This window comes from Oreochromis aureus, linkage group 5, assembly GCF_013358895.1.
Source record: "Oreochromis aureus strain Israel breed Guangdong linkage group 5, ZZ_aureus, whole genome shotgun sequence".
Classification (NCBI taxonomy): domain Eukaryota; kingdom Metazoa; phylum Chordata; class Actinopteri; order Cichliformes; family Cichlidae; genus Oreochromis; species Oreochromis aureus.
Genome location: NC_052946.1, coordinates 24,935,177 through 24,958,844, shown reverse-complemented (window position 1 = coordinate 24,958,844; position 23,668 = coordinate 24,935,177). Strand labels below are relative to the sequence as shown.

Here is a 23,668-nt window from a genome sequence, read left to right as displayed (position 1 = left end):
GTGTTTGAGATGTTTTCCAGTCAAACACCTTGCAGGATTACTTGATCTTTGATGATGGTACTTTATCTATGAATCTGCTGTTATTTGGTTAAAGTTCACCTCAAAGGTGGGCTGCACCGTTCTTTCTTCAGGGATGAAAGAAATCTAATGAAAAAAATGGCCATTTAAAATGGAATTACTTCCAGTCTCTCTCGTGAAAGTAGCAACGAGATTTTCGTTCTATAAAAAAAGAAGCTTTTTTTTCCCTGTTCATCCAAGCCCCATCTTGAGACATCTCCCTAAATATATTTTGTTTTCAAAACATAATTGATGCAGTGGTGCACGTATATAGTGCTCCAAACACTGCTACACAGTGGGTCGCACTCGCGCGCACACACGCTTCCCCTCCTTTCTGCATCATAGTCCGCGGTTACCATCACACGTTCACGTAATACTCCCGTGAATACGCTGACTTGTTGGAAACGCTCGAGTATCTTATATCTCTGTGATAGCACGCTGGGACATCAGTGGATGCATCCAAAGAAAAGTGAAGCCGCAGTCAAATACTCGAATATTACGCAAAGACTTGGATTACCGAGTACCAGTTGACTTCGTTGAAGGTAAGTGAGTGCAGTTTGCGTAATTTGGATTACTGTCATAAGACTGCAAAACACTGCCGTCAAAAAAAAGAAAAGAAAAAAAACGATAAGTGAAATTGTTGAGGGATGTTTTCCGAGGTTTATTTATTCAGTAACTGCTAATGACCGTCTTTGATACCAAAACACAACACAGCGGAGATGTTTTGAAAACTTTTGGAGGAATTAAACATTTTGGTAGGAATAGCAGACATTCTCACGTGATTTCAGAAAACAGCAGGATCGGTGACATCGGACGAACCTGTGCTACCCGCATTTTTTGAGCTATGCATAAACTGTTAAACCTGCATGAGCTATTGGGCTGTCAGTGTATTCCCATAGGAAGACTAATAACGGTGAAATCGGTTTTGCTGCCGATGGCAAGTTTGCCTATACTCCTCATTATCATAACTTAATTCAAAATCTAAGATTTTGAAGCGGTAGTTCATAGACTTGCTCAAACTGCGCTCCAGATTTACATAAGGCGTCTTCTCCCTGCACTCAGACTGCAGTACTTCTTCAGTTCACATTTTAACAGTCTCACAGTCTCGCGGTGTCCATGCCTCCTTGTCATTATTTGTCATCTTTTCACAGCCAGCGAGCTTACAATCCCCACTTACTTTGGCCAACACTTCTTACACCCCAGAAGGAGGGAGAGTGCTTTGACGTTTTGAACACTTTCCCAGAAGAAGCACAACAGTCCAAGTGACTGTCTCCTAGAATAAACCATTTAAAAAAAAGAAAGCCATAAGGGTGCCCTTGTATACCTGTAGTGGGTCTTGAAAGGATTTCGGTGACGTGTCGTTTTAGTCATTACGGATTTGGATCAATTATACAGCATTGCAGGAGTGGGAATTTGTAATTAGCGCACAGAAGTTTGGGAAACCTGATGCAGAAAACAAGAGACTTGATACAATGATACAGTGATAAGATATACTGTGTTTAAATGCAGAATTTGGAAATGCATATTAGACACAATGTGCATCTATGAATATCCAGTATTTACAGATATTTAAAAAAAGAGATGTAGACACACCACACTCTGCTTTATTTGTCTAATATTTCTCTTATTCTAAGCCGTGGTGGTTCTTCTTTCCAAGAAACAGTAAAAGATTCATCACTAAGAAGAGTGTGGAAAGGGCTTACCTGAAGAGAGCTGTGGTTTTCAGTTCATGTAGCAAGCTATACACTGAATTTAATATTTCTATGCAGTGGTGCATTCCAGTAGGTTAAAGTAGCTGTCTGATAACTGGGTCACACACCGCTCTGGTATAGTATCTATGCTGTCCTCACTAAAGTTTGTTGCAGGCAACGTAATTTCAGCTATACAGCTAGCTTAACATTCTTTTATTCCCAGCACTTCATCCTCCAAGAAACAGGCCGCTTGTTGTGTTTGGCAGGATTTAATGATGAAAATAAATTCTCTCTCTCTCTTTTTTTGTAAAACTGTACAAAGAAAAGGAATACAAAATACACAATGAAGACATGTTCCATTACACTGGGAGAACAACATTGCTCTAGTGAAAAACCCACGACCACAGATGAGGCATCTGCTGAAAAAATATAAGCATCTACCTGCCTCCATATGATTTAACTCAAAATAGTGTCAAAACTTACTAATACACATTAAATGTATAGGAACTTACGGATGAAGCCGATATTGTGGACTTTAACACCAGGATTGCAGAGATTGCCATCAGATTACAAATGCTGTCACTTCAGCAGCTAAAGAGCACACTACTTCCTGTAGACCACTTCCTCTACAAAAGGACATTCTGCTTAGTTACCACTAGGTGGTAGTAACACTTCTTAAACAACAACAATATGTCCGTTCCATGACACTCCCCGCCTGGCATATTAAAGATATGCCACTTTATGCCACAGTCTCAATCCCCTAGCTTGCTGATGAGTCATTGTCCTGTGGTGAAAACAACAAGATTACTTGAGAAACTGGTCTAGAGAAGACCTTCGCTGTCTGGTTCCGTATCACCTTAACTTCGACTTTCCTAACAAGTCCATCTCTGCTGGGAACAAGCTTGACAATAATTCCCATAGGCCACTGATTCCTCTTGGTTTGATCGTCCTTGAGCAAAACAATATCTCCTTCTTTGAGATTAGGTTTCTGAGATTGCCATTTGTGCCGACTCTGTAATGTGCTCAAATATTCACGGCGCCACCTAGCCCAGAAGGTATCTGCCAAGGCCTGAACTCTTTTCCACTGATTCTTGAGCAGATCCCCTTTTGAAAACTCACTTACAGTAGGAGAGGGGACACCCCCCTTCTGGGTCAGCAATATGGAAGGTGTTAGAATGAAAGGCGCCTCAGGATCAGTAGAAACTGGTATTAACGGCCTTGCATTGACAATGGCACTCACTTCAGCCATGAAAGTGGTTAAGACCTCATGAGTGAGCTTTACATGTCCAACCTGAAGACGCATAGAATCTAAAATCCGTCTTGCCACTCCAATCATGCGCTCCCACGCGCCGCCCATATGAGAGGAGTGAGGTGGGTTGAAAACCCAAGTGCATTTTTGTTTAAGAAGGTAATCCTCTACGCTCTTATTGCCAGGATCCATCTTCAGCTCTTTGAACGCTCCAGTGAAATTGGTCCCACAGTCCGAGCGAAGCTGTTTGGCATGACCCCTGATGGAGAAAAAAATCTTGGAGCGCATTTATAAAGCTTGAGGACGTCATTGTTTCAATAACCTCAATATGTATGGCTCGAGTGGACATACATGTGAAAAGGACAGCCCACCTTTTGTCCTGAGCTTGACCACCTCTGGTACGGCGCGTCACCACTTCCCATGGTCCAAAAACATCAAGGCCAACGTAGGAAAATGGAGGGTCAGCCTGAAGGCGCTCTGTGGGTAGGTCTGACATTTGTTGCTGCTCGGTTCTTCCTCTTAGTTTCCTGCATGTAACACATTTGTGAATAATGCTGCTGATGAGACGTTTCCCTCCAACAATCCACAGACCACTGTTGCGAATTGCACCTTCAGTGAAATGCCTGCCCTGGTGCTTTACAGCCTGATGATGATGACAAACAAGCAAGCTTGCTACATGGCTGCGGCTTGGTATTATTAGCGGATGGACTTCACCAGTTTCAAGTTGTCCTCGGCCAATGCGTCCACCTATTCTTAACATACCTTCGCTGTCGAGAATGGGTCGAAGTTTGTACAGAGTGCTGGTTTTCGGAAGGTCATGTTTCATTTTGATGCATTTCAGTTCTTCTGAATACATTTCTTCTTGCACACATTTTATGATGATCTGTTCTGCTCTGACAATGTCAACGACTGACAGGCCACTTTCGCACATATGCCATCCAACACACCTTTGATTCTTTGAGGAGTGAGAGAAACACTGAGCAATATGACACAGATGTGCCACAGTCTTACTGAGTGTGGTCCAGCTAGAAAAACGCTGGAAGCGTTTTGAGCCAAGCTTGTCTCTACTAACTTGTGTGGCGAGCGAAGTTACCTCAGGACGTACCTCAGCATCAGCATCTGGGTTCACAAGGTCAAATGTTGATCCATTATCGCCACTGGCAGCTACCTTTGGCTGTTTCATTAGGAATGCTGGTCCTGTTAGCCACGTTGTGTCGGCAAGCTCGGCGGCTGGAACAGAACGTGACCCATGATCAGCCGGATTTAGTTCTGAAGGAATGTAGTTCCACTGCTCAGGTTGAGTTGACTGCCGGATGCGCTGCACTCTATTGTTCACATACACATAGAACCTCCTAGTCTCGTTGTGTATGTATCCCAATACAACTCTGCTGTCAGTGTAGAATTTCACTGTCTTGAGATCTAGATCAAGCTCCCTCATTACTAGATCGGCTATCTCAACGGCCATGACAGCAGCACACAATTCCAGCCTTGGGATTGTGAGGCCTGGGTTGGGAGCGAGCTTGGATTTCCCGAAGACAAAGCCCACCTCTTGGAGACCTTGTTCATTCGTTGTCTTAAGATAAGCAACTGCAGATATTGCTTTGACAGAGGCATCACAGAAGATCAATAATTCAAGCGTGCTGTGCTTTGGAAACAGAGAAAGAGGCATATGCTCGTGGAACATCCAGGTTTTTTAGTGCTGACAATGATTCACTCCATCTTCTCCAACTTTCTTTTTAGCCTCAGGGAGTTCTGTGTCCCAGTCTGCATTCTCGGTTGTTAGCTCTCTTAGAATCAGTCTCCCTGTCACTGCAACAGGAGCTATGAACCCCAAAGGATCAAACAGACTGTTTACTGTTGACAGGACACCACGGCGTGTAAATGGCCTTTGATTCTCAGGAATATTGAATCCAAAAGTGTCCGTCATTATGTTCCAGCTGACTCCAAGACTGCGTTGGACTGGTAAGTCATCCACAAAGAGGTTAAGGTCTTTTACATTGTCTGCTCTCTGATCTGCAGGAAATGCGTTCAATACTTCTGCTCGATTTGAAGCTATTTTGTGCAGAGTGATGTTAGATGCTGCCAACATCTGCTGTGTTCGACGCAGAACATCAATGGCCTCTGCTGTTGTAGCAAAAGACCGGAGGCCGTCATCTACATAGAAGTCTCTTTCTACGAAGTGCCTCGCATCACTGCCATATTCAACTTCTTGGTGCTCTGCTGCTTTCCTCAGGCCAAAGATTGCCACTGCAGGTGATGGACTGTTTCCGAAAACATGAACACGCATGCGATAATCCACCACATCCTTACTCAGATCGTTATCCTGGTACCACAGGAACCTAAGGAAATCCCTGCAGTCCTCACGAACAACGAAACAGTAAAACATCTGCTGAATATCTGCAGTTATGGCCACGGGCTCTTTTCTGAATCTGAGGAGGACACCGACGAGACTGTTGTTAAGATCTGGTCCAGACAGCAGCACCTCATTTAGCGAGATTCCATCATACTGAGCACTGGAATCAAATACCACTCGAATCTTGTTTGGTTTTTTGGGATGGTAAACACCAAACGTGGGCAAATACCAACATTCTGCCCCCTCCTGTAGTGGTGGTGCAAGTTCAGCATGTCCCTTGTCTAACATATTTTGCATGAAGTCTGTGAAATGCATTTTCATTTCAGGCTTCTTATCTAAAGTCTTCCGCAGTGACATCAGACGGTGATGAGCGTAACATCTGTTATTTGGTAGACGTTTGCGTGGGTGCCGAAAAGGAAGAGGGGCAACCCAGCTTTTTGTCTCATCCTGGAAGAATTCCTCTTCCATGATCTGTAGGAAGACTGAATCCTCAATGGAGTGTGCTAGCTGGTTGTCATTTTCTGTGGCATTGAAGACTGTTTCTCCAAGATTAGTCACTGTCGATGCATTTTGAATGTCTCTATTGGGTGGGGTTCTCTTTTTCTCATCTTTGCCAATAGGGTTTTCTTTCACCTTCATCTTATTCTCACACGTGGCAAAGTGACTTGGTCTGCCATTTTCCAGGATGCAGGTTTTCATAGCACTCACTGTAGTCGTGTTGTGTGCACCTCCGATGCACACCTCTCCAACTATGACCCACCCGAGGTCTAAGCGTTGTGCATATGGGGCGTTTAGTGGACCATTATACTGGTCTCGAACCTTATGCGCTCTGATAATGTCTCTTCCCAATAGAAGAAGAATGTCTGCATCTGGGTCAAGCGGTGGAATCTTATCTGCCACTCTTTTAAGATGATGGTGGTGACATGCAGCTTCGGGTGTGGGTATCTCTGACCTGTTGTTTGGGATATCATTACACTCTGTAAGTGCAGGCAAGGGCATGGTAACATTCCCATCCAACGATTCTATCATAAAACTGTGGGCTCTTCTCCCAGATGCTTCTATGATGCCTGCACAGGTTTTCAGTGTGTATGGCATGGTTGCTCCCGTGAGACCAAACATGTCAAAAAACTCAGATCTGGCCAGTGAAACATTACTTTGGTCATCTAAAATGACATACATCTTCTGCCATAGCTCTTGGTGGCCATTTGGATACACATTCACCAGACAGATCTTTGAGCAGGATTTCCCTTGAAACCCATCCCCACATACCTGGGTACATCTGGATGTGACACTCTGTGCCTCTGTGTCCGACCTCTCCCCGCCATTCTCTGTCGAGGAAGTAGGAACTGCATCTGAGCGTGAAGCTGGTCCAGGGTGCAGAGCGGAAATGTGTTTATCGCTGTCACATTCCCCGCATTTTACGGTGGCCTCACAAGATTTGGCTTGATGAGTCGTAGAGGCGCAGCAGCGAAAACATATGTTGTTTTCTTTTAAGAACCTTTTCCTCTCTTCCAAGAGCAGTTTTCGAAAACCTCTGCATTTTTGAAGAGAATGAGGCTTGTGGTGCATGGGGCATAGCTTCTCGGGATTTCCTATTTTGGGCTCTGAAGCCATAGATATGTTTGTCTTGTGCACGGAGACAGGTCTCACTTGATTTGACCTTTCTTTCCTGTAAGAATTTGTGAAAAGATCTGGATAGTTAAAACTGGGATCATTTCTCTCTTCAGCTTCTCTGCAGATGAATTCTTTGAAGTAGGAGAAAGGAGGAAAGGCAACATGATGATCTCTTTTGTATTTGCACCCGTGTGACAGCCACCTGTCTTGGAGATATAAAGGGAGCTTTTCCACAATTGGCTGCACACCTCTTGATGTATCCAGATAGGCTAGACCTGGTAGGTAACCCTCTCGTTTAGCAACGTCAAGTTCAGTAAGCAAATCAGCCAGTTCTTGCAGTTTTTGACTCTCTCTGTTGTGGATCTTGGGAAAACTCTCCAGTTTACAAAAGAGAGCTCTTTCTATCACCTCTGGAGCACCATACTTTTTGTTTAGTCTTTCCCAGATCATTCTAAGTCCCACATTAGGCTGTCTGATATTCACAGACCGTATTCTGATTGCATGCTCACCAGATTCTTTACCCAGCCATTTGATAAGCAGATCCATTTCTTCACTTGCTGATAGACTCAGACTTTCGATTGTGTTGATGAACGTTTCTCTCCAGGCTTCATAGTGTTCGGGTAAGTCATCAAACTTTGTTAGGCCTGAAGAAACCAGCTGGGATTTGGCAAGGAACTTGGCAAGATCTGTAGATGAGTCAATATTGTGGGAGCTGTTTAGATGTGGTCGATTGTCGGACAGTACCCTGTGCTGGTAGCGCTCATCTTCTTGCTGTGGAAAGTTCATATGGAGTGGCTGAGCATTATTTTGAGGGAAGCTGGCTCCGTTGTCGATGAGCTGGGGCTGTGCATTCTGATTGTAGCTTAGAAATGGAGTGGATGTTGGCGGTAAAGTCGAATCATTCTCTACTTTGGGTTCTTGTGGGAATTGATCTTGTGTGTGCTGTGTAACATAGTGATCAGTCCTTTTCAATGCACTCTCTGGCAAAGGCAGGAAGTCAAATTCTTTGTTGTTGGATTCATTCACGTCTCCTGCAGCTGCCTCCAACACCTCAGCTTCAGCTTGGGCAGCCTCAGCTTCTTTCTGTAGACTAATATAATCTATCTTGGCTTCTAGTCTGGCCTTTTCGACTCTCAGTTCGCCTTCCTTTTCCGTGAATGCTAGTCTGGTTTTCGCCGCCTCTGCTTTGGCTCGCGCCCTGGCTGCTTCATAGCTTACTCTGGAGCTCGTTGATGAGCGTGAAGAGCGTGACCTTTTTGAGCTGTGGCGTGAATAAATAGACCCCGATTCAACTTCATCTCGTGGGCCTTCAGCTCTATCTTCCTTTAAAGCTTGTGCTGAGGCGCTTGTGGCCTCCATTGCAGTGTGATGCAGACTGACAATCCTTCACTCTTCTTAACTTCCACGTTGAGTGGTCATCCTTTTACTATGCTGTCCTCACTAAAGTTTGTTGCAGGCAACGTAATTTCAGCTATACAGCTAGCTTAACATTCTTTTATTCCCAGCACTTCATCCTCCAAGAAACAGGCCGCTTGTTGTGTTTGGCAGGATTTAATGATGAAAATAAATTCTCTCTCTCTCTTTTTTTGTAAAACTGTACAAAGAAAAGGAATACAAAATACACAATGAAGACATGTTCCATTACACTGGGAGAACAACATTGCTCTAGTGAAAAACCCACGACCACAGATGAGGCATCTGCTGAAAAAATATAAGCATCTACCTGCCTCCATATGATTTAACTCAAAATAGTGTCAAAACTTACTAATACACATTAAATGTATAGGAACTTACGGATGAAGCCGATATTGTGGACTTTAACACCAGGATTGCAGAGATTGCCATCAGATTACAAATGCTGTCACTTCAGCAGCTAAAGAGCACACTACTTCCTGTAGACCACTTCCTCTACAAAAGGACATTCTGCTTAGTTACCACTAGGTGGTAGTAACACTTCTTAAACAACAACAATATGTCCGTTCCATGACATCAGAGTATTGTGGTGAACAAGCTTCAGTATCTTTCTTGATTAGTTACCTTGGTTAATATTCTTGAAGTTTTGTTCTGTAAACTCTTTTAATAGAGTTTCGGTCACATGAAGTGGCAGTGGTTTTGGGGAGTAATGCCAGTGAGAGCACAGAGAGCTGTTCTGTACAGACAGTACCACAATGCATACTGTAGCTCTTGGAAACCATGGCAACAAAACAACATCAGAAGAAAGTGGTGAGATGAGCCAGTGATGCTTCAGAAAAGAGTTGAATGGTACGAGTCAATGCATTGCACAAGCAAGCACAAAAAAAGGACTGATTCATACTCGTCAAAATTTTCTCCACCTCACTGGACCTGCCGTTCAAGGAGGGGTGGGGGGGTGGGGGGGGACAAAACAAACACTTTTCTTTCGCTTGTGTTCATTTCTGCCTTAATGTGTCGGAAAATGAAAAATGTAAATGTGTGCTTTGCATTCACAGCTAGCAAGAGGGACATTTTAATCATAAATGAAGCATTACAAGCTATAAAATTTGGCTCAGATATTATCACTGCCATCTGCCCCCTGTCACCAAGCAGTTTCCTTTGAAGAGCCTCAGCTGTGGCCAAATCCACAGCTCTGGCCTGCTGCCACTGTCTCACATGGCTTTGACAAACAATCCAATTCCAAAATAGCAGCAAGAAACATTTATTTAAAAATAAATATATAAATAAATAAGGAATAAATAAGGACGCTTGTAGTCATGTCTGTAAAATGTCACGGGCACACCTAACAGCAAAAGCACAATGAAAGAAAAAATAAATGTTCTCCAGACCCCCCCCCCCCCTGCAAAAAAGGTTTATGTTCTTCCAAACTGCCTTCAGAAGTTGTCAGTTGTTACCTCCTACACAAACACACCCATTACATTGTGAAGTATGCGTACTAGTGGTCTACTAGAACGTAAAACAAGTAAACAAGGCAACGACAGTAAATAGTATCCATAAAATGAACGTCTGCTTTGGGGAAAATCGGTACACATCATCCAATTTCCATCACAGTTGTTCAACATGACTCAGCATATCAATTATGCTGCTTAGAAGACCAAAAGAGATTAAGCTTTATTACAGTGAAACAACATGCAGTTATAAGATGGACTATAAATACAATGTCACTGCAGGAACATTGAACATGTAATGTCTTAGTATTTTAGGGTTTATTAGATAATAGTTTATTTAATAAAGCAAAATGAGTCATGAAGCATAACACGTAAACACACATGAAATTACTTAATGTACATATTCATGATGCCAATTCATTAAATTACAAGAAAAGAAAACTGCAAGCTGAAATCAGCAAATTCATAAAATCTAATTTTTATTTCAGATATTTTAAAATTTAAACTCAGTATTTTAACACAAAAGATAAAATATACAAATAAATCTTTTCTACCCAGCTCCACAGTCATACTTTTTTTTTTTTTTACTGAATGCAGATGATGGTTCCAAGTAGAAGTTTCTGAAATATTTTTAGCCATATTTTAACTTAACAGCTGTTCTGGTCAGCTGTAGAAAAAATTAAACCTAACACGTTCATGCCATTCAGGCACTGCAGCCTCGGTGAGACTGCTTAAAAACAATGACTATTTTAAAATTCTGATAAATTGCTGTCATTTTTAACTGCTGGAATATAATGCATAATGCAAATTTCCAGGCTTTTTTCCCCTCAAACTCACATCAGCATGAGCAGAACAAAACGCAGACATGCCTCATCCCTCAAAGATTTTATTTTGAATCATAATAGTCCCCTAAGGTTAGACAGTGTTGTGCAACTGCTGGAACGCAGTTTGAAAAAGTGTCATCCATCCTCATTAATCTTATTCTTCAAAATTAGACCGGTGGTAGGCAGCTGAGATGTGCCCTAGGATGATATTTACAGGCAAAGGCTTATATTTTAGTACCCTTTGTGGCAGGACCGTGTCCAGTTGGTAATGTGTTCCAGATGTATGTAATTTATTTTCCTTAATAAAGGGTCAGTAGGAGCATTATGAGACTGCAGCTCTATGACTCAGTGTACCCACAGTTTCATTTTTGTAACAAACATACATTTCATCCCATTGTCACTATCAATAAAAAAACTGCAACTCCAGCTATTGAATAACAACAACAAAGTCAATGAAAAGGACAGAGACCTAAACACAAATTGCTTCTTGGTTTCTTGTCAGATATTATACATCACATTCAAGTTCAGGGGGATCATTTTTCTTTATACATTTTTGACCTTTTTGTTCACTTTTGTTTAAATCCCATTTCAGCATAGAAATGGGAGTTTTTTGTGTTTGTGTTTTAATGTTGCAAAACCTCTGTAAAAAAAAAGAAGAAGGTGTCTATTCAAACCCCATGCATCACGACTGTCAGCTTTGTAGGCTGTATATTAAAGTTGTTATTACTGAAAACAAAATAACCTGAACTACTACTTTATGCTACCAATCAGCAGCTGGACAGTGACATCATTTTTTTTATTATTATTAATTTATTTTCTAATCACACCGCTCTGCCTTTGTCATTATTCACCAAGGGTGTCACTAGTTACATTTTTCTTTTTTTAAGTTGAGCTCAGCGACTTAATTTGAGACATAATTTACATCCCCATTACTGAAGAGCACTTCATTCAGCTCTTTCAAAAGGCATAGATAAAAGACCCCTGATTCAGCAATAGTCAAGTGTCTTCTGTCTTTTTTTTTTGTCTTCTGCCGAAGAACTGCTTCTTATCTCAAAGATTGCTTTGAAAGGGGAAAAACATGTGCACACAAAATTCTGCCCAACTTGCCATATTTCTGTTTATTGTTTGGTGAGCCGTCCTGTGACTCAAGCTTCTGAGAACAGGTGTAGGGCTCTGTGATTCATTGTGAGGTCTGATAATTGTATTAACTGGTCTCACATCCGCCTTACCCTATAATTCTGCATGGCATTCATGATATCGTCTGTCTTTCTGCGGTAGCTATTGGCTGTGGTGAGAAACAGAGGCCCTGAGATGAAATGCTTGTTTCTTAAAACTCTGGTCAGACCTTACTAAATATGCTTGCGGCCTAGTTTTTGTTCAAGCCCTTTTATAAGTGAGGGTAAATAAGATGATGAATTCTGGTTGAATAAACACAAATAATGAAAGCAAAATGTGTGCATTTGTGTCCTCACATATGTGTTCTTCTGTTGGTCTAAATGAGCGTTACAGGACTGGTGTATAATGAAATGAAAAGAGATTATTCTGATACCCAGACAACAGAGTTGTATCAATCTGAGTGAGAGAAAATGCTAATGGTGAGCCTGGGTATTGTTCTTGTCAGATTCATGCAGAGGATGTGATTTAGCTTGGGCATATCTTTCAAATGCTCCCCATACTCTAGACCAATGGTGAAGTGAAAGCTCGCCCCTTTAGGACAGAGGAGAGCCACGCTGTTGTGTTCTGCATTTTCACCAGGCAAATGGTAAACTGAAGTACGGAATTGTTTGGGCTAGAGCTCTGCAGGAGGAGATGGATCGTGTGCTTTTAGTTTGCAGCACTCTCGGTCTTTCACTCACCCCCCAGGAAACATCTCCTGCTTGTGCACACTGATGGAAGAAAAAACACAACCCTGAGTAAAGTCTGGGATGGACTTAAATAACAAAAAAGTAATGGCTGAAAAGAAGAGACTTGATCCCTTTGGCTACTCCAAGTTGACCCCCACCTTCACTTTAGCGTGCTCAAAATAAAAGTGGCCTGTTTGCAGTCAAAGAGTGGGTGGATTACTTTTTACCACATAAGTAACAGTGACTTAGAAATGCTGGTAACTTGCATAATGTTTCCGCATTCCTATTCAAAACACAATTACATAGTTCTTAAATTAATAATAATAGTTGTACTGTAACTACCTACTGCATTGCTTATCCTAGTACTAATGCTATTAACCTCATAGCTCAAACATTTTACAATATATACAGGTAGAGATTCAAGATGTTTATAAAATGCAATAAAGGTCACTTGCTGAAGTCTAATAAAGGATGCTGCATTTTAGAATTGTTATCAATTTATTTACTGAAAGAGCCCTTTGCAAACACAAAATCCAAGCGATAAAGAAGTTGGCAACTGTGTCTTTCCACTAAACCACTAAATAGCCTTATGGTGACATATTAACCTGACTTATGTCATTTCTTAGATTCCTTAAAAAGAAGCTAAAATTTGGAATATTGCTGGAAAAGATAAGGAGTTCAGATACTGCAGCATCACTATCTCACATAGACGTCTTTGGAGAGTCACCTTGAGAACATTTGGCCACCTATACCATCCTAGTGTCTTCAACTTGAGGGTGTTGATTCACAATTACTCTTAAGCAATACATTGTCAGTGTTGGGAAGGTTACTTTTAAAATGTATTCCACTACAGAATACTGAATACATGCCCCAAAATGTATTCTGTAACGTATTCCGTTACGTTACTCAATGAGAGTAACGTATTCTGAATACTTTGGAATACTTAATATATTATCATGCTGTTTACAACTACATGAATGTCCTATTGCTGTGATTTATTACTATTACTGAAGGTCCGCGGCTCCGAAACGTAGTAAAGGGACCTCTGGCTAATACGTCGGGTTCGTGTCGGGCTGGTAGCCGAAAACTAGCTTTACTTTGTTGTCTGGGTCAACTTTGCTTGCGGGAGACAGAGAGAGGCGTTGAAAGGCTTCTCCAACGGAACTTATTTTTTCCGGAGGAAAACACGAACACAGTGTACAGTTGAGTCTTAATAGCTTACTTACAGCTGGGCTCCTCAGGCACTCTTCTTGGTTGCTGTGGTTATTATTATATTTACATGCTTCCAGCTCCCGTTTTTGCTCCGTGACAGCTCGGACTTTTCCTTTCTCTCCCTCCCTCGCTCACAGACACATCACGTGTATGGCAGTCCATTCTCCCTGCAGCACGGACTACACTGCCCATGAGGCTACATGCTTTAGAGCTATGCCTGTAGCATTCTGCCTTTTAGCTTAGCACAACAACAACAACAAAAAAGCGCTCTCTCACCCAGGAAACACGCAGAGAGAGAGCGCGTCACCCTGTAACCATGGCAACCGTAACGCTGCCGCCTGGAACAACAGAACGTAGCTGTCAAACAAACCCAAACAATCCTGACCATGACAATATGAAACAGGGAAGTACCGCGTGTATTCCATTTATTTCAACAAAGTAACTGTATTCTGAATACCACCTTTTTAAACGGTAACTGTAACGGAATACAGTTACTCATATTTTGTATTCTGAATACGTAACGGCGGTACATGTATTCCGTTACTCCCCAACACTGTACATTGTTAAAGTTAAAGTTGTTAAAGTACACTGAAAGACCATCTTCTTAAAATATGTTACACCTTGCTGTACTACAGATATTACTGGATGCCGCAGCTGGGAGAAATCTTTATCTCTGGTCTTGATTGAGGCTATCACTCAACACCTCAGTCAGAATTTTTGTACTCCCACTCTTCTGCACTGGCTGCTACTTCCATTGTAAGGCCTGCCAAAAAAATAGTCTGTTATCCACACACAGCTCCTATGTCATCAGTAATTTTAGCTGGCAGTTGTGGACTTGTTCAGCTGCATCAGCTCAGGTTATCTTAATTTAAAGTTATGTGTGATTTCAAAGCAAAGTTTGAGTTCTAACCTAGAATGGAAACCAGAGGCCCAGCTGGTAAACACTTTGACCACCAGCTGCTTGCACTGATCTCACAAGACAGAAAGTCTCTAAGCAAAGTAGATAACTAATTCAAAGCAAAGGCGAAACACAAAGATGCCATTGCTCTGAGAACACGTTATAGCAAATAATCCAGTGTTAGATCACTCTGTGTCCGTAAAAGTGCTCCAATTTTCACGATGAAAAAAAGCAGCGGGGTTATGTAGCCAGGCTGTGAAATTGGCATAGAAACCTGTTAGAGGAATTCATGTGGGTGAATTTAATTTATTGGGCTTTTTGTGGCGTACAGTTGGAAATGTCATCCTGCATGCAGTCATTTATCCTACAGTTAAGGATTTATGTTGTTATGTATTTCTAAGCTCTGTTATTTCGGTCATTAGAGAGACCAGTGCACTCAAAGTGTTTTGTATTTATGAAAGCTGTGGGTTAGTTATGATGTATGATTGACATATTTAGTAAAAGTTTTTTCCCATATACTAAAAATTTTCATATTTATGTTGTTTATCTTACAATATATTGAGATTTGTGTTATAGAAAATTCATTGGTGGTTCAGAACCTGGGATTTCTGCAGAACGGAGTTAAATAAAACCTGCATGAAAATACACTGGCAACCTGTCCAGGCTGTACCCAGGATTTCAGCTTTTCACTCTTTCGTCTTGTAACATCTCTGATGGGCTCCAGCCAGTCAATCGCCACTCGTGCATGGATGGATGGATCACATACATGATGTGTGTGGAAGCTGATGTTCACGGAACATGGAATTTTATGGTATGAGTGTTTTGACTCATACCATAAAATTACTGTATAAATCACAGACTATATTATTAGAGTCTAAATTGTTTTACATTACTCTGTTGGTGCTCTTGGGAAGATTGACCAAAAAAGATAAGCATTTAATAAATTATCCTATGTGATTTCACATTTTCCAGCATCATGATACTTGTCTGACACACAGTTACGTATTCTGCGATTGTCTTTTTTATTCTACATTGGCCATCCCTAATTAGAACACAAGCACTGAACTTCTTTTTGGGAAACCATGTGGCTTACACTGCATGTTATTCATTAGTTTTGTGATCATAAACTACCACTTACTTTGTTGTAGTACAGTACTTGGACAATAATATTATTCTCTAAGAGATTTTTCTCATATATTTTCTTAATTTTTAAAATTGAATTCTTCCTACTGGTTGACAGTAAACATGTACGTTTTTATATGTTAATATTGTGGCTTTTACTCTTGTTATTTCAACGCCAACAGGGCAACAACTTTTTTCAAATTTTCAGCTGTTGCACAAGGTCAAATCCACCTGAATATTCTTTACTGCAGAAAACAGACAAATGAAAGCCGCTGCTCCTGCAGTACAGGGCTGACTCACTGCAGGATGGAAAGAAGCACGCTTGCCGGTCTCACTGAGTTCCCCGAAGAAGATTATTGAAATTTTTAATTTTTATGTTGTGTTGCTCTTGTGGTAATTTGAAATAATTTGCTCCCACAAGCTCAATTATGCCTGCCTAGTCTCAGATGTATCCAGAGAAAGAGAGTCATGCTTCCTGCAAACGTGTGCACTGATTTACTGCATTCATTTAATGTTAAACGCATTGCTGAGAAACCATTCCCCCCATTTCTTTTAGTGTCATTAATGAAACAGTTTATTTCTTTCTGAAGTAATTTTTAGCACAGCCTTTAAAACTCATGTGCAATAATGCTGTTTATAGTATTTAGCAAATACTATGTACTATGCCGATATCTTTCAAAACAAAGCTATACTCATAAGTTATCTCTTCACTTATTACCCATCGTTGCCAGGTTGTGTTGGCAAGATATTCCCCGGCTAGGGCACGAGCTGCCATGCCATTTGGCTGTTTGACACTCGGGGAGAAGAAGGATTACAACAGTCCCTCAGAGGTGACCGACAAGTATGACCTCGGACAAATTGTTAAATCGTGAGTAAACTTTTCCCTACCTGAATGCTGACAAGTGTGTACAGAGTTCTGAGGAATTTGGCTCATAATATGATATATGTTTGCTTTTTTTCCCTATTGACACAGAGAGGAGTTTTGTGAGATATTTCGGGCGAAGGACCGGAACACCTTAAAGATGTACACATGCAAAAAGTTCCACAAAAAGGATGGAAGGAAAGTCAGGAAAGCTGCCAAGAATGAGATTAAGATCTTGAAGATGTAAGTAAAGTATGGAGCTGCTCATTTAGGGGTGTGGAAGCCACCTGGCAGTGAAGCAAAGCTGATGTGAAATGACCATTTATCTCTGAGTTCAGCCAAAAATCCCAAAAAGGGCGCACTGTGGTGAAAAAGCCAAGATATTCAAGTTTGATGTATTGCAAAAGTGACACACAGAGTAAAGTCAACTTATTTGCTTGTTTCAGATTGCAAGTTTCATATATATCTGTTTTTGCTTAAAAGATAAGCCCGGTGATATTCAAAATTTACTTACCATCTACCAAGCTGAGAAGTACTTATTAATTTATCCTTTTAATATGTATTTATTTTGCAGCCAAATTATGACGTATGCTTTTTTAAGATATTGAAAATCTGCTAAAAAAAGAAGAAAAAGAGAGATCAGTGAGCATAACTATTGCAGTAGATGGCATGGCATTACCATAAACATGGGTTTATCCCACATGGACTGCTTTTGTAAATGTTTATTAGAGCACAAGAGGTGCAGCTTAAATCTAGTGTTTACTGATGAGTAAAAAAACAAAACTAAAACAAAACTTAAAACACTTTTTTAAATAAAAGTAGTGTGTTACCTGTGCTTTAAGATGAGGTGACAAATGAGTATTGGACCTGACAAAATCAGAACCAAACACATTTTTAGTTAATTTTTTTAAATGGGTCTCCCACCATTCTTATCCTGTAAAACTTTATTTTTAAAAGCCTGAACTTCTATAGACACGTAACATTCGGTGGGCCTATTGTGATGTCTAAGGACTCAATTGTCACATTTGCATGAAAAATAATACATAATAAAGGTCAACACCACCAGCAACTGACAAGAAATTATAATAACAATCAGCATACTTGGTCCCAAATCAGTTTAATAAGGAATTCATTAGATGGTGATTATTTATGAACCCAGAACTGACTATTATTGTGGTGATTTGTCATTGCTTGACTAAGGCCTGCACTGTTTTAGTTGGTGTTCTAAAAATTCACCCTCTGATGAGCTAGACCGTGGTGATGCCATGCTGGCAGTTTTTGACGTAATGGAAAAAACTGCCTGTTGCAGTTACACAGCTTTACCTTGTTTTGTGCTCTTGTTTTACAGAGTACCACTGAGATTATTTTATCCTTTTTGACTCAGTTATTGCTCATGTAACCTCACCTACGTCACTGCATCTTTCTCCTGTTCCCTTCAAAGGGTAAAACATCATAACATCCTTCAGCTCGTTGACGCCTTCGAAACAAAGAAAGAGTACTTTATTTTCCTGGAGCTGTGAGTACTTTGGGGGCATTTGTTGTTCACTGTACTTCTTCACCTCTCACAAAAGAAACGATTTATTGAATCTGTGAAATGTTTTGGAGTATTATCAAGAAGTGATGTACTAAATCTAGGTGTCCTGTTCTGCCAGCGCTACAGGCAGAGAGGTCTTTGACTGGATCTTAGATCAAGGCTACTACTCAGAGAGAGACACCAGCAATGTTATGAGGCAGGTATTGGAAGCTGTAGCTTACCTGCACTCTCTGAAAATCGTCCACAGAAACCTTAAGGTACTGCACTGCTGACACCTAGTGAAAAACAACAGCATATCATCACTGGCCAAATAAATTACTGTATGCAGGGACCACCTTGTAATAAATGTTGCATTCATTAAGATCATATGCTGTCTATGAAACAAACAAATTTTCATTTTCTTAACCAGCTGGAGAACTTGGTCTACTTTAATCGCTTGAAGCACTCCAAAATCGTTATCAGCGACTTCCAGTTGGCAAAACTGGAAAATGGACTCATTAAAGATCCATGTGGGACTCCTGAATACCTTGGTGAGTAAAATCGGTTCAGATCAATAAAATTCATCTTGTACTGCTTTAGTTTTTAACTATAAAGTGCAAACCTGCCAAAATACTTAAAACCTGTTTTTGCTGCTAGCCCCTGAAGTGGTGGCAAGACAGAGATATGGAAGACCTGTGGACTGCTGGGCCATAGGTGTGATCATGTATATACTGTAAGTGACTCATAATGTGCTTAGAGTATCTTGTATTACAAGTTTTGGTTTTTTTTAAGTTAGAGTTTTGTGGAAGTAAGTCTTATTCTTTTATCCTAATTTTTTTTCCACCTCATTAGTTTGTCTGGGAACCCTCCTTTTTATGATGATGCTGAAGAAGATGACTCTGATAATCGTGATAAGAATCTTTTCCTAAAGATTTTGTCAGGGGATTATGAATTTGATTCCCCATACTGGGATGATATTTCAGACTCTGGTAAGAGACACTCAATGTATTTGACTGTACAACCTTGTTTTTAAAAAAAAATAAAAAAAATGTTGAGACGCTGTGTAAAATGTAGAAAAAAAACCAGAATGCAAACCAGAAAACAAACAAAAAACCCTGTATGTTCTCACTTAGGGATCAGGACCCTTATTTACCTCAGCCTCAGACAGCAGCAGGCATATATACTCACTACAGACTTCATTAGGTATACTTACTCTACAGCACATGCAAAAATGCAAATGTCTAATCATTTACATGGCAGCAAGTCAATGCAGTTGGATATGTAGACATGGTCAAGATGACTTGCTGAAATTCAAACTGATCATGAGAACGGGGGGAAAAGTTATATAAGTGACTTTGAATGTGGCAATAGTTGTTTGTGCCAGATAATCCGGTCTGAGATTCACATCAAAAATCTGTTTAACAAAATTGCAGCAACTGCATGATGCTATCGTGTTAGTATGAACCAAAATCTCTGATGATTGTTTCCAGCACCTTGTTGAGTCTATGCCATGAAGAATTAAGGCAGATATGAATTCAAACGGGGGTCCAACATGTATCTAACAAAGTGACTATATTTGAAGGAAGCTTCTATTAGCCGCAGCCTTTTATTTCTCTTTTAAATCTCCTGTATGATTAGAGCAAGTGGTAATTTCCCTGAATCAGACCTTTCTCCCATATGTTTCCATTTACCTATTACAGGTTACTGTTAATATACTATTATTAGGTTTACCACATGTCTCTCTTTATATAGGGGTGCAAAGCGTTTCTATTCTGTGTCCCCTGTCTTACATCCTAAAACACTGTTCAACATTTTGACGGGCTCTGCGATTTTCTAAACTCTGGTTTTCATCCAAAGCATGTGAAAATGCTTTCCATTGCAGTCAAATGAAGGTTAGCTTGTCTAAATATGTAAAGGAATTTCTAAAGTAGCACTGGGGTATGTGAAAGTACACAGGAATAGGCATATGTATATTAACAATGTCCATAGTCAAAACATTTAAAATTTCCAAGATTTGCCAATCCATAAGTAGAAGTTAGACTTGACTATATAAAATATATATGTGTATATGCTGTTTGGCATGCCAAACACAATTTGAAGGTCTTATTAGAAAACAAACAACATTTGAAGTTCTTATTAGAAAATATGGATGAAGCATTGATGAGCTGAAGAACAAAGTGGCATTTTAACTTGTTATTAGTTCACTGTTCAAAAACCAGCATCATAGTATATGAGTCAGGTAATGATTTGGTATGAGTAGCAGTATATGCAAACCATAGCTCAGCACTGTCTAAATATTTTTGAACATACTGCCATAAAGATGTTAGACAATGGACAGAATCCAGCAGTGTGACTCTGTACTAAAAGAGTCAGTAGCAATCACAGACTAGAGTCAGACTAGTTTACTACAGCTGTCTCAAACTGCCACATCTGGTTGTTTTCTCTAAAACAAATTCCTGAGTTGAGATGTTCAGGTCATCTGCACTCAAGTGATATACAGCCCGAATTCACACAGCTCCTGATCTTTTTTGGAAACAAGGTTACATGTATGTATGTCTGCAATTGGCAGATTACAGATGATGTGTCCAAGGTATAAATAATGCAGTGTTGTTACATTTGTTTTTCTTTTGTTTTTTTACTTTTTCTTGTTTGTTTGTTTGTTTATTTTATTTGTAATTTTTACAGCCAAAAGCTTAGTGGCATCTTTAATGGAAGTGGACCAAGATCAGCGATTGACAGCACAAGAAGCCATAGCCCATGAATGGTAAAGAACCGAACTCAAATGTAAACAGTACCATAAATACAAGTTAAATTATGAAGTTGTTGAATAGATATCTTAAATATAATTCAAGCACTGGAGAAAATCTCTCTTTTGTTACTTATTTTCAGGATTTCTGGCAATGCTGCCTCAGATAAGAACATCAAGGATGGCGTTTGTGCACAAATTGAAAAGAACTTTGCCAAAGCCAAGTGGAAGGTAGTCCTTCATATGAAGTATACATCATATATTAAATTAATACTGTAATGTAATTACATAATTAAAGCAGTTTTTAGTTTATTACATTAAATGCATATGTTGTATTCAATTGTGGCCCAGGATCCAACTACGAGGCTATATCTAGCTGTATAAAATGTCTAAAACATTTCTTTATCCATAAAATGACTCTCATTTGACTCTGTTTCTTAGAATACTGATTTACACTCACCATCCACTTTATTAGACACACTTTGATGGTACCTGCTTGCTTTCAAACTGTTGGTTGTAGCACCCAAATTAGGGATATTTTTTGGTGTCATGGTGCAAAAAAAGGGTTAGACAAATAGAATAGAATAGAATAGAATATAGATTATATGGTATTTACAATATATACATCTCTATATAAACATTAATATAAACACACACAATATAAATATATAGAAAGTACCTACAGATATTAGATTACATCTTGCATGTAGCTAGAGCACAATGGACAAAAGGATATTGCCTACATGTCTAAATGCATGAAGATACTGTCATGTGATTGATATTTGCATTAATGAGTAGTTGAACACTTGTGCCTAATAAAGTGGCTAGTGAAGTTGCCAATGATGAGCGCAAGTGAAAAGATGGACTAATGCATTTCCTTGTATGTAATCATCTTATATGAACTAAATTTTGTTTTCGTTACTCACAGAAAGCTGTTAGAGTGACTACTCTCATGAAGAGACTTCGAGCATCTGAGCAGGGCGATTCTGGGGCCACGGGGGCTCCAGCTGACCCCAACGCACCAAGCGGTGCTCCTGCTCCTCCAGCAGGTGGCAGCGACGGCGTTGCCGCCAACATGAAAGCTGGTTGCAGTGAAAAAGCTCCGGAAACACAGACTGCACTCTCCCTGCTCAGTGCAGCCAGACAGGAAGAGCAGGCAAGGTGCAATGGTGATGTTCCTCAAATGTTGCCACAGAGAAAAGGAGACTAGGCCTCAGTCAAACACATAAGGAGGAGCAACAATCACATGTGCAGTACAGCCAATAAATCTGGCATCATGGTATTGTGTCTTTGCTGTCTAAGTTTACCCCCAGTTTGCAGAATTAATCCACAACAACTCACTTTCATCCTTTTGCATTATGTAATGACTAGTCTTTTCAATAGTGTTCGCCACTCTCCTTTGTTTTGTTGCAAAGTAGGTCTTCTGTTGTGTTTGTTTTCCTTGAGAACTATAAAAAACTCACAGCGTAGTTTAGTGGAATTAACTCAACTTTATTCATCATGCCACTGTATATAGATATATTTGTCTTTGTTTTGGCAAATTGCTACTTTAGCTTCAGAACTTAAAATCCTGAGTTTATATCTTGTGGCTTAAAATTATGAGTTGGTAATTTAACGATACTAAGGTTTATTTCAAAATAAATATATAGAGTTGTATTTAAAAGTCTCTCCAAAATAGACAGCAACACACCATCTCACAGGTAATTGAATATAAAACTAAAAGTCCAAATAATTATTTTTCAGCCGTCTTAAAGATTTCAAACTTGTACAATATGAGTGGTATTCAAATCTTTTATAAGACTGTGTGAAAATACAGTGGATTCAATTTGACACCGTGACTACTGCCGCACAACTTTTGACAACTTAGAATTTTAAGGCAACAAGAAAGCATACGTTTTAAGTTAAAGTGCCTTAATATTTGTTGCAGTCATGTACGAATATGTTTCAAGAGGAACAACTTGATTAGAAACGCTTACTAAGTTCATTGAAATGTTTTAGCTGTTTTATTTGCGCCTCCGTTTAGAGTCTTTAGCCGCTGTATTGATAATTGTGTTCCGTCCTCTTTGACACTTCATTTAAAACACTGAAAACTAGATGTAGAGCATTCTATGTGGAGTGATGTTTTAGTTGTTATTGTGTTGTAACTCGTAGCTAGTAAAACTCAGAGTTTATGGCAGAGTCCATATTCTGTACGACTATGTATATTTGAATTGTATGTGTATACATGTGTATTTTTTTTAATTGTGTGTATTTGGCAACCTTTAGCTGAGCTAACAAGTTGCTACAATGCTTGTGAATGAATAAAATGAGCAATACTCCTGTTGCTGAAACAAGCTGACATTCTTCTGAAGTTGCCCTTCACTTATATGATACAGTGTTTGATATTTGATTGTGTTATGTTTTGCTTTGTTTCTCAATTAGTATAAGAATCCATGCCTTTTGCCCAATGTCAGACCAGATCAGCAATTCCAGTAATATTATACCAAGGAAGTGTATTTAATTACAAACTGTGATAATTGCTAACACAGAAAACAAACAATAGATGCAACATATGCAAACACATGCACGTTCATAAAATGTTCCAGCCAATATTTATATTGTTTATTGTGCCTTTAAGCTTTAGACTTTAGCATGGGGCTTCTATAATTGTCTGTGGTAAAGTGGATTTTCAGTGATTTTTAAAAACTAAACTGATTTGGACACCCAATATGAAAAGTATCATTATTATTATTATTATTATTATTGTTGTGTGGCACTAACAAAAAGGAGAGGAGGAGGAACTGGAGGTAAGATAAGATAAGAGATAAGATAAGATAAAACTT

General features: G+C 39.7%; 1 protein-coding gene across 2 annotated transcripts; it reads left to right on the top strand.

The window, feature by feature from the left end:
* The first annotated feature begins 424 nt into the window (after positions 1-424).
* LOC116334265 (caM kinase-like vesicle-associated protein) lies at positions 425-23,184 on the top strand. 2 transcript variants are annotated; one of them, XM_031757649.2, is made up of 11 exons: positions 425-599; positions 16,457-16,593; positions 16,699-16,830; positions 18,029-18,103; positions 18,240-18,378; positions 18,531-18,651; positions 18,758-18,833; positions 18,953-19,089; positions 20,786-20,864; positions 20,990-21,077; positions 21,775-23,184. In XM_031757649.2, exons 2-11 carry the CDS (start codon positions 16,499-16,501, stop codon positions 22,054-22,056), a joined length of 1,224 nt encoding a protein of 407 aa, XP_031613509.1. In that variant the 5' UTR covers positions 425-599; positions 16,457-16,498; the 3' UTR covers positions 22,057-23,184. The 2 variants fall into 2 exon arrangements, with proteins under 2 accessions (XP_031613509.1, XP_039467967.1); XM_039612033.1 differs by lacking the exon at positions 425-599 and adding an exon at positions 15,188-15,414.
* The last annotated feature ends 484 nt before the right edge of the window (positions 23,185-23,668 follow it).